The 12010-nt window shown below is 34.8% G+C and overlaps 1 protein-coding gene across 1 annotated transcript; it reads right to left on the bottom strand.

The window, feature by feature from the left end:
* Nucleotides 1-370: 370 nt before the first annotated feature.
* LOC104107445 (mitochondrial import receptor subunit TOM40-1-like) lies at nt 371-8330 on the bottom strand. Its single transcript, XM_009616264.4, has 11 exons — nt 8011-8330; nt 7311-7392; nt 7095-7194; nt 6914-7009; nt 6749-6799; nt 6498-6563; nt 3804-3905; nt 2128-2196; nt 1832-1915; nt 1028-1123; nt 371-727 (listed from the first exon to the last, which is right to left on the bottom strand). Exons 1-11 carry the CDS (start codon nt 8144-8146, stop codon nt 671-673), a joined length of 939 nt encoding a protein of 312 aa, XP_009614559.1. The 5' UTR covers nt 8147-8330; the 3' UTR covers nt 371-670.
* Nucleotides 8331-12010: the final 3680 nt, after the last annotated feature.

The following is a 12010-nucleotide window of genomic DNA, read 5'->3' as shown; positions in this document are numbered from 1 at the left end:
TGGATATATTTCAAGGGTCAAGTTGATAGGTTTTCACAGGAAATCGGTCAGATTAATTTGCTTTGACTTTTGGAAACAGAACTAAACCAACACTTTTGGGAGTGACTTTTTCTGAACCATTTCAAATAGATGCATCCAAAATCTACAAGTTTAAAAGGAGACGGAGAAAGGGTAAAGAGCAAAAGGGGATCAAAATAGCTCACCAACAAAGTGAGGGCTATCCATCATTCACTTCCTCTCACTTTTTAGGCAATAAATAAATCACGTTTTTTCTGATGAAAAAGGAACAATAATTTTAATTTAACGACAAATCCGGTACAGAACAAAAGGTTTTCCCGAGTAGGACTATTTGTGGTCCAGCAGTCAAATGTGCTATTCAAGCTTTAGAATTATTACCCATCTTCAAATGGTGGAGTAGCCAAATGGGCTATCTCATTCTGAATAAAAGTGAACTCTACAACTACAAACTGGGCATATAAACATCCCAAACTACAAAATCAAGTAATGATCGATGGCTGCAGCAGTTGATTGCACCAACAATGTCGCTCAATAAAATTACAAAACTGATGCTTTGATCCTTATCGCGTAGAAAAAGAATACTGAGTAAAGATGCTTTGAGTTCCAACCTTGTGATCAACTTCTAAAAACTAAATCTCCAAACCCACCCTTCCTATTCTCCCACTGTAAGCCCGAAACCAAACTTGTAGTCTTTCTTTTTATGGTCAACCTGTGACAATTAACCACACGTTTAGAATATAAAGTAGAATGGTACAGACCAACTGCATTAGATCACTTCCAAAAGCAATAAGGAAAAAATGGGTGAAACTTGAAAGCAAAAGCATAAATCGTATCAAAATCAAAATAGTCTGGTATTTGTTATCATTGAGATAGAAAGAGACTCGACTCAACCCAGCACAAGAGACTAAGGGGGGGCGGCTGTGCGGAAGGTGTGGGGGAGAACACAAAGACAGAACTACAAGGTGGGGAAGAACACAGAAATACAATGGGATAAATCCACAGCACCAACCTCAGCTGAAAGAATGAAATTAAGACCCATGTTCAAGCGCTCTTCCAGGAAAGCAGCAACGCAGCCATTTGAATCAATTTTACCTCTAAGACGACACTGCAAAGCATACAATATTGTTATTTTGATAAATGTGAAACTCCTGATGAGCAATGATAAGTAGTCATCGGGATAACAAAGCCTACTATGTCTCGCTCAAATTGTTGTGTTGTGATCCAAGATTAAGTCCTTTGCAAGTATGATAAATTCCATAGAAACAAGAATTACACGATAACTACAAAATGATGCATAATCGCATAAAGAAAGATTAACTAGTAACCAATCAGGAAAAAACAAATACATATCATAAGCTTTCATATGTGTTTACTAAGTTGATCATGAAATTCCTAAAAGAGAATCAAAAAAATACCCCCCCACCCACAAGCCCCAAAAAAAAAATAGCAGCCAGTAATACTTGTCAATAGACGGAAAACACATCAAAGTCAATCGTCTTTACTATTTTTTTAATAAAGTGTTAGGAAAATTCAAAATCTTTACTTAAAATGGATGAGAACAAAAATATTGTCCTAACACAAAGACATCAAACCTAAATGCAAGAAATGGTCTGTTGGAGTCGGCACAAATTGCCTCAATCAAACTTGCAAACTGTAGCTCTTATTCGAGTTTAAAAAAAAAACAAACTTATGAAGTGCAAGATCTTCAAGATAACAAAAGGAATGCTGCCTGAAATGCACTGGTTGGTGTAAGATAACACTGGCGTGATTAACACCAGTCAACATTATCTGAAAAGTATGTCCAAAGAATTACCTGCCGGAGGATGTAATCATAACCAAAACTTGCCGTGACATCTCTGGACATGTAGTTGTACATAAAGTCTGATGCAAGAGAGACCTGATTGGAAGAAAAGACATTAAGCAAAACTCAGTTACCATCTATGTTACTAGGATCCTCCACAAATGTCGCTGCACCCGTGGCCGGGTACTCCAAAAATGAATAACTTTTGAAGGATCCGACACACACTCAACAGCATTTTTGAAGGATCCGAGTAATATAGGTTACCATCATCTCAAGAAGAGGGTGACTTAATGGTGACTGTTCAAAACCTTTTCAGAAACTTTCTGAACATAGCTCAGTGCGACCATACCGGTGCTAGCAACTTGCCCAGTGGCAACCTGAAGACAAACCAACAGATGAATTATAAGAAAAACTGAATTTACCTGAGCAAGTACAAACGCACAAATTACAGATTTATGTCATGTTGGCAATAATCAGCAAAAGAAAGCACAATGGAAGAGTTCTCTTTTCGCTGCAGATGGTGTCAACTCTTAAAGATGCTAAAAATTGGACTCAGTTTGATTTATTCCACAGCTGTTCTTACTACAGAGAAAAGAATTATGGCCACAACATTTCCTATCTGACTTAAAGTATTTTTATAGAAGCGTTATATGGAGTTTAACAGTCTTTTGATACAAAGGAAGGATAAAACTAACACTCATCCTTATAAATTTTAAGATAAACAGTAGTAACACGAGAGAAAGAATCACAAAATCATTATAACCCGATAAAGAAAGAATTCTGAAAGTTTTATTAAAAAAGGACTTATTTCTAATGGTATAGATTGAAGTGTCTTTATGCTTAACTTTTTTTTGGGGGGGGGGGGGGGGGGGGGGGGAGAGTGTCTTAATCTTGTATGCATGACCAACTAGTATGCAGACAGGAAAGATAAATGGGAGAAAAAACAATATGTAAGAAGAACCCTCAAAGAAAATATTGAATTAAACCATGGAAAGCAATTCCTTAAAACTAGCAAAGGAATAAATTGATAATACTAGTGAATAATTAGAAAAAGTACTGGAAACGGGACAAACACCCAAAAGAAAAAATGAAGGTTTAAAGCTGCAACAAGAGGAACGAAACTAGATTGAACTTCATGCAATGAGCTATCAACTGAATCTATGCATTTCTAACCAAAACAGAACTCTTAATGAAAATAACACTAGGAGTAATATAAAGGAAAGAACTAACAGAATAACACAAAAAGGAAGAACTGGATTCATTATTCCTCTAAAATATCATCTAACTGCAGTTAAGTCATAGAAATTTCTACTTCTTATCAGAATGCCATCTACATTCTTGTGCTTCTTTTTGCCAAATCTTCCAATTCATATATCCTTTGAAGAAGCTATCAATCGAATTGAATATCAAATAGATTCTAAATTTCATTTGCTATCAAAAACCTCACACCTGGATGTCCACAGACTGTCAGGTCCTCTTAACTTAAATGGACGAAAAACCCCAGAACAAAGAAAAGTGGCTATATGTAGCGCTGCACTTGAAAAATGAAAGTTTTTGGTCGATATTATGGGCCAGGATGTAGCAACAACTAATTCACTACAAACAACGTATTAAACAGAGATCTTCAACTGTTAAGCAACATTCCAGTAATCAAACCATGATTTTAAGATAAAATGCCGTAAGCATGAAGAAACACGTTCTTTTCTTCAGGAAGAGAAGTGCAGTAAGAAAATGAAGAGGCAGGTCAATCAACTCAAGTTGCTAGTGCATTTCAAAATAGAAAAATATGTTATCCTCAATTAAATTTAGCTGCTAATATGTATTACCAATATCAAGAATTCTAACAATATAATAAGACCTTTAAAAAACATACAGACATAACAAAAAGGAAAAAAGAAAACAAACCCAAAGCAGCAAAAAAAATGATTCGCGGCGATGATAAAGATTGAACACTATGCATTAATGTATCCTAACAAGTAAATACCATCTTATCAGTATTATAGCGAGCAGCATAACCAATGCCAGATTTCCGGTGCTGACCAGCCCAGAATACTTCCCCACCCAGAGACAAATGTGGAGTGACACTCTGCAAAGATATATCAAGGCTTAGTTACCAAATGTATTTCCAACAAGCATAGATTTTGATCTACACAAGCATGAGAGGAACACGATGAAGATGACATGTGCCCAAGGATGACCAAAAGGCATCACAAAGCACAACCAAAAAACACAGAATGACATCCTACTTACATAAAGGTTTTTATTTTTTCAAATTCTACTAAGTTTAAGGGTGCAATATCAAATCCTTCCATCTGATTGGTGTGTAACGCTAAGTTCCCAAAAAATAACTGGCAAGAATAGAACCAAATTGTAGTCCACTAATACCTTAACTTGATTTCAGAAACACTTTATTGATCAAAGTAAAACCACATAATTTTGATAGAATTTCCATTTCTCACAAGAAAATCAGGCCATCTGTAAACATCTTTACTTCATTCTGGGCTTTCATTTTCTTCTTTAGATCAGGATAACTTCATTAATAATGCACTGAGACAATGCCAAAAGAATTTTCAACATCCCTCCACGAATTAACCATGATCTTTCACCAAGTTAACCCAATTATCTATGCAAGATAGTACTAGTTTACTTTACATCTTAAAAGAAACAAAAACTAACTCTTTATAGTTTATGCTCCCTAGGTTCCTTTTCTCTCCCTGAAGATTCTTCAATTCCTCTATTTCCAAATTGTCAGAGAAGACATGTCAGATTCATTTGTGCTACAATGCCTCAACTACAGTCAAAGAATGCCAAGTAAACCAAGGCCCAAACTCTGAGGTGACTCTGCAATGCAGAAGTAATTGCAGAGGTAGATGATCAGCCTCTCTTTCCTGTACTCTTTGCACATCCTGCATCAACTTACTACAATTTGATTCTTTTTTTAAGGTCGTCAACCTTCATGATGTAATTCTTCGTTCTGCATCATGTAAATAAGGCAACCTTCTTCGGTCCTCTGAGTTCCATATCTTCTTCCAAAATGTACTCTTATCTCCCCCTCCCACAAAAGGTGCTTTATTCTCTTTAGTTTTCTAAATTGAAGAAATAATTGGAATTATACATCATGTACAAAAATGAGTAATAACCCCCAGTGGAGACTGGTACAATTCAGTTCAACATGTCCCTTTGAAATATTTTCCTCTCACCAATATACTAGACCTCGTGCTTCAAGACAATTAGTCAACCACCTACACCAAGTTACCTCCCCTTTAATGGTTAACCACCAAAGGGTAGCCTCTCCAAATATAAAACCTCCTAATTCTACGAAGTCACACCTATTCAAGTTCGTCGAGCAAATCATTGCTGCACCTCGACCCTCGTGACTACTGCACATCTGGAATTGCCAGCCACCAACCACACACTTTTCAAGTAAACCCTAAACGCACTTTTATTTACCACCACTGACTGCCTAACTTAAGAACATGTACTTATGCTGGTGGAAATAGGCTTGCCATGTAGTTGCACAAGAATGGATCTTTAGATCGGCGAAGATATGCAGGTTTTCTTTAACTGGGAATTGGAGCTCATAAAGTTGAGTCTTGAAAAGATGCCACAGTTCAAATGGGCATAGTTTTTGACAAGAAAAATTTTAGTTGTGAAGGAGAGGTAAACACCTATCCTCAAATTACCTCCCCTTTTAAATCTCACTGCCAATTGTGGCCTCTCCAACAAATAACACCCACAACTGCTCAAGCTCGGTGAGCAATCACCAACCTCTTTACTACCTCCCACATAAAACCACCAGGCGCGCCAACCAACACTTTCCGGACAGATCCCAGAACTTCTATTTACCCAAACACGCACTGCCTAACTTAAGTACATGTGCTTCTGTTTGGTGAAAATTGGCTTATCATGTTGTGTTCCCTGGGGAGTGTGCCCATATTTTGCTAAACTAGGATCGGGAAATCTTTATGAACTCAAAAGGTTGACAGCAAAGAAGATGTAGTAGATCCAATGGCATAGTTTTTAATAGGTAATATTTTGGTGGTAAAGGGAAGTGAAGGTAATAGGCAATGCCAATTTGACATTCTTACTACTTCGGAGATCATGGTTTGAGGAACACATTTTAGTTTTCTATATCAATGAGTGAATATTTCAGTTTCCTTTTCCACTGGGAATCAATGTAGTGTTAATGAAGCCACATCAGTCCCTAGTTTTTCCTCCTATTAGCACCATGCCCACTTATGTCATCGGACTTCATTTTTTATTTTTTACTTTTTTTTATAAAGTTATGTCATCTGACTTTATACAAGTTCTGATTGTTACTCTTGTTTCATTTTCCACTTCACTCTACATTTTAGTCCTAGCAATTTTATGTACCTTTTTCTTTCCATTACTGTAGCCCTGAGACACAATCCTAAGTGATTAAGTTACTTAGCTTTATAGTCTTGAGCATGAAAATATACTAGGATAACCAAAATTGAGTCGCTTCAAAACTCAAGATACTTCGTGCAAGTAGTGAAATGTCTGAAGCCTTTAGACTGTTTCTTACGATGAATGGGCAAAGAGAAGGCCATTCAAATTTTGAAGCATTTCAGCCTTTCATGATTTAAACACTACATTTGTTTCAAGTTAATCTCGTTTGCCTTGTCAAGTGACGGATAACAAAGTTTAGATCTTTCACCTGGATGTAGCTGGCTCCAAATAATGCACCATTTCCAAGTTGAAATTGGGACCTGTGATCTTTTCCCTGTATAAGAACAGAAGACAAGCACATACTACTTAGTAACACCACTTTTAGTGCGTTGTGTTCATGTTACCACTTGACCAAAAGAAGGCAGCAATATATCATGCATCCCAACAGTAAGCATCAATTATGTTAGTATCGTACTAGTACATCCTTGAATGATTATACAGAAACAGAAAGACAATTACCTTGTAGTCGAAATTAACCATGCCATGCGACATGTGTGGCTCACCGGTCAACTGGTAAGAACAAAACTGAGAGTTATTTTTCTTGACCTTGTGATAGAATTTACATCAACCACTCCATTGACATCATCAAAGAGCGCATGACTAAATCTGAACGTGAATATTTACCTGACCATTCGCCTTCAAGGTAAGATTCTCAGATAAATCACACTTCACTCTAGCATTAACCCTTCCATCTGTCAATACTCTGCCGAAAAGCATCAGCTGTATCAAACAGTAATTGCTCCATGATTAGATCCTCATGATTCAAAGTTCAGACACTTGAAGAGGGACACTATTGAGTGCACACCTTCGGATCTATAAAGTTAGCACCAAACTCATAGTGAGCTGTTGGAATTTTGATCGTCTCTGTAGACTGAGAAGGAAGTTCTGTGGGGCCCATAAGTACACTGACAAGTAGGAACCAAATTTAACTCATCATCAAGAAAACATACATCCCCTCCAGGAAAACAGAAAGCATACCAATAAGTGTGATGTGTGTTTTTTTAGAAAGACCAAATCTAACCTGTGACTGAGTGAAAATCTCTGATTAAGTCCTTTGGTGAAATCAAAGCGCAATCCTTCAAAAAGTTCTGGCTTTAAAGACACTGCCAACAAAAGACATGTCTTAATTAATGCTCCCCTTTCCAAACATATAACACATAAATGAAAGAATTGTAAGAGAAGCCCAATGATAAGACTTTATTAGGAAAAGAAGCATATCAATAAGCGGCAGAATTGAAAGGATGGATCAACCTAAGCCTGAAATATAGATATAGAAGGGAGAGATGCTAAAACTGCCAATATACAGCCCCATTTAACTTGATAATGATTTCAAAAAGCTGGTTAAGATTTTATTCCTGAAGCAATGATAGTGCCAGATTTAGTAGCACTAACAAACCTTTAGAAAGGCTACTCAAAGTTTTTTCTATTTATGTAGGCAACATTGCAGTGGTCAATAGTAAACATTATATGTAACCAAAATATTTTTTTTATGGATAGTTTCGAATAAATTCATATTTTACATTCACCCAACAACTTCTGCAGCAGCTAGGCTTTAAAACTAAATGGCCATGAAATCCTACTCTAAAAGACGCTTATGAAGCAGTTTTAGTCTTTTAACAAACATGTGTTTTAGTTGCATTCCACTCCATACAATACTTATATAGAGAAAAAAAGAAGTAAATAAACACAATGATAAACATGAAGTGTAGAGTGAAACTAACTGAGAGCTTCGCGGTGAATTTCTTCATAGGGAATAGGGCAAGGCAAGTTCGAATAATCAACTTTCTCCGGTTCGACAGCCGCCGGTTTAGAACAAGCTGGAGGAACAGTGGTTGTAGGAGGAACGAGAGTGGCCATTGCAGATTATTCTAAGGATCTGTGTCTAGATCCAACTGCGTAAGACTTGAATGAAAATAAATATAACAAAGGAGAAGAAGGAGGAGGTGATTTCCTTCTTCTTGAATGCGGCTACGTGGAGGGAAGAGAGCTCAGAGAGTGAAGAGTGTAAAACCCTTTCCTTCGCCCAACTACCAAGAAACCCCAAACTTCGGCTCGGATAAAACCCGGCCCGTTTTATGCCTGTGACGGTTCTATAATTTCTTAGAGGCTACTCATAGGTGTTTGCGTAAAGTAATTGTTTTTTTAATTTCTCAAAACTTTTAGAAGAAAAAAATGAAGTAGTTTTGGAAAAGCAAAAAAATAGCTTCTCCTCAAAAGTATTTTTTAAAAAGTATTTTTGATAAAAATACACTTAAAATTACTTTTAAAAGTTTGATCAAACATTAATTATTACTTATAATTATTTTTCAAATTAATTAACCAAACACAAATTACTTCTCACCAAAAGTACTTTTTAAAAAAAAATACTTTTAAAAAAAATAAGCTGATTTTAGAAGTTTTACCAAGCAGGCTAAACTCAAGTCTCTAGTACAAACCCGCTTATAAGTACTTTTTGATTATTTACATATTTGGCAAACACGAAAAGTACTTATCCATATTTATCTATACTATATTAAAAGCACGAAGACCCTGAGTGAATGTCTTTCGCCTTTTTTACCCTTAAAATTTTAACTTTACACTAGATAAAATTGTAATTTAAGTTACCTTCCTAATATTTAGGAATAAACATTCAATTACTATTTAAGCTAATTTTTCTAAAGTTAGAACTTTAAAATCAACTAGAATTTTATTTGCTAATTTTTCTTTATTAGATTGTATTACAATTTTATTTGCAATAGGAAGACGTGATTTTAATACACTAAAGACTTGTGTTTCAAAAGGAAAAACAATACTAACTTTTTGCCACGTCTAATCTCTGTATCATTTTGTGGAATTTTAAATTAAAACGCTAAAACAAAAAGAAGATTAATCAAGTACACTACTAAATTGATTAATTTCTATCATACATAATAACTTACATATCTATCTATATATATTAAAAGCACGAGACCCTTAATAAAATATCGTTCACTTTTTTTACCATTTAAAATTAAACTTCACATTAGACAAAATCGTAATTTAGTTATTATCGTAATATATAGCACTTTGAAATCAACTAAATTGGTTATAAAATCTTTCTTGTATTGAATTATGTAGGAAGTCCTAATATTTAAGAATTTAATATAAATATTAAAGGAAGCTCGGTGTACTAAACTCCCCATATGTGCGGGGTCCGGATAAGAGGCGGACCACAAAGATCTATTATCTTTTACTTATATTATTTGGAGAAATAACAGTATTACATTGTCTTAAACATAAATATTGTTTGGGAGAAATAACAATATTACACTGTCTTTTGCTTATATTTATTTACGCCAATTTATATATGAAATATGTTTGAACTTATAATTCCAATGAGGGCATACTATATATTCTTACTATTAAATTAAGATGTATGTACTTAATTAACTATTTTTCTAATAATTAAATATAATTTTTAAATATTATGCAAAAACATCGATGTAGAGAAAAAGATGTTATTCGAGTAAGAAGGAGTTTAGAAAAATATCTCTATTTTCTATATCATTGTAAAGGCACAAATCCCGAATGCAATAAATAAATAAATTATTTTTTAAATTTTTATTCAATAACTCAAATATATTATTTAATAATATTTACGTAATTTTTTAAAATTACATACCTATTGATATAGGTACACGCACAAAGTGCGTACCCTAAGACTAGTAAATTAAGTACTTATAAGTCAAGATAATAGCATGTTTGGTAAGCTTCAAAAATTAGCTTATTTTGAAAAGTGTTTTTCTCAAAAGTACTTTTTAAAAAAGTATTTTTGTTGAAAATCACTTTTGAACAGGAATTAGTATTTGGTAAGCTTTTAAAAATATTTCTAAAAAGTGTGTTTTTATCAAAAACTCTTTTTTAAAAAGTTTCTTTGGGAATAAGCTATTGTTTCTACTTCTCAAAAACTACTTCCGCTTCTATTCAAAAACACTTTTTACTTCTAAAAGCTTGGCTAAGCACCTTATCTATAAGGAAGAAAAGTACTTTTGGCAGCAAAAAACTACTTTTGGCCAAAAAGAAGCCTGGCCTAAAACAAAAAAAAATCATAAGTTGGCCAACTCTAGTTTATGAAATTTTCGCTTATAAGAACTTTTAGCTTGATCAACAATTTTACCATGTTATTCCTAATATTATTATGTACTCCAAAAGCACCATTTATAAATATTTGTGCAACCCTAACCCCTCTACCCATCTCCATAACTTACTTTAGTCATCTTGTCACGATCCAAATTTCCCTTCGTAGGATATCATGACGGCTCCTAGTCTCTAAGACTAGGTAAGTCTAACAACATGCGGAAATAAAGAAAATAATAATTAAATCCTCCATACTCAACAACTAATATAAAAAAAATCTCCACAACTCAGTATATATACAATATCCCAAAACCCGGCTAAATACAAGTCGCAAGCTCTATGAAGTGATACTGAATATCTCTATACATCAGTGTCTAAATAAGAATAAGAAAATAAAATAATCCAGGTAGAGGGGGACTCCGAGCGGCAGGTATACCTTGAAATCTCTGAAACTGAAGATGTGCAGAAGCGTAGTATGAGTACACCACAATGGTACCAGTATGTGCCAAGCCTAACCTTAGTAGAGTAGTGACGAGGTCAGGTCAAGGCTCTACTGAAATAAATAAGAAAAAATGTACAAGTGTATGGCAGTATAGAAATAATGGTAGTGAAATTGAAACAACAAATAACATATCAAGGTCAGCTACACGGAAATAAAATAACTAATGCAACACGGAGAAAAGCAAGGAATGATATGCTAAGGAAACAAAATAACCAAAGACAAGTGCAGCAATAGAGAAATACTAACAAGAGTCACTACCGAGGGACCGCCTAGTAGTCTCAAATCACAAGAATAATTCACAATTTTTCCTTATATTACCGCGGGAGCCTTGCATTTAGTTTTTAAAATTATTTTTTTCGAAATAGCATCCCGCGTTTTAGCCCACCTTATCACATCGCATGGCTTCTAGTAGTTCCTCTGCTAGCCACACGTATCAAGCCCACCTTATCTCACCGCATGCGTTTCAACCCCAAAACCTTATACCACCGCATGTGTATCAATATCACAACGTATCACAAATCGCACCTCAAGTGCCCAACATCACAACTTTTCACAGAAAACAATGATAATAGTATTTTCACAATAAAGAGTCCATGGCTCAACCACAAAGTATACAAGAGTCTCAACAATAATAATCGGTAGGGAATAACTCAGCAAGAATAGTATTTCACAACTTAACACTTTGCCTCAATGCGAATCACTATCTTTATAACTCAATATCAATTTCAACAATAAGATATTCCAAGAATAATAACTTCAAATAAAGATTTCTACGGTTAAATAATGAATACGAAATAAAGGAAACAAGAACTTCAACTAAACATGCAGAGCAATTAGCAAGTAAGAGATAAGACAAGTAGAACACATGAAAATAGACTAGAAATGATGACTATAACATGTTAAGATAACACAATTAAGGCATGAAATGAATCTACATAGCTAAAACTCGTAATTTTTACATTTAGCCCGTGCACACACTCGTCACCTTGCGTACACGACTTTCACACATCAAAGTTATCACATACAACATCAATCCTAAGGAATAATTCCCCCATGCAAAGTTAGGCAAGACACTTACCTCAAAACACACTAACTCAATCCACTAGTAGGCTTTTCCCTCGATT

Source organism: Nicotiana tomentosiformis, chromosome 7 (assembly GCF_000390325.3).
Source record: "Nicotiana tomentosiformis chromosome 7, ASM39032v3, whole genome shotgun sequence".
In the NCBI taxonomy this organism is placed as follows: Eukaryota; Viridiplantae; Streptophyta; class Magnoliopsida; order Solanales; family Solanaceae; genus Nicotiana; species Nicotiana tomentosiformis.
The sequence above is the reverse complement of the archived record's forward strand: the minus strand, read 5'-3'. Positions and strand labels throughout refer to the sequence as shown.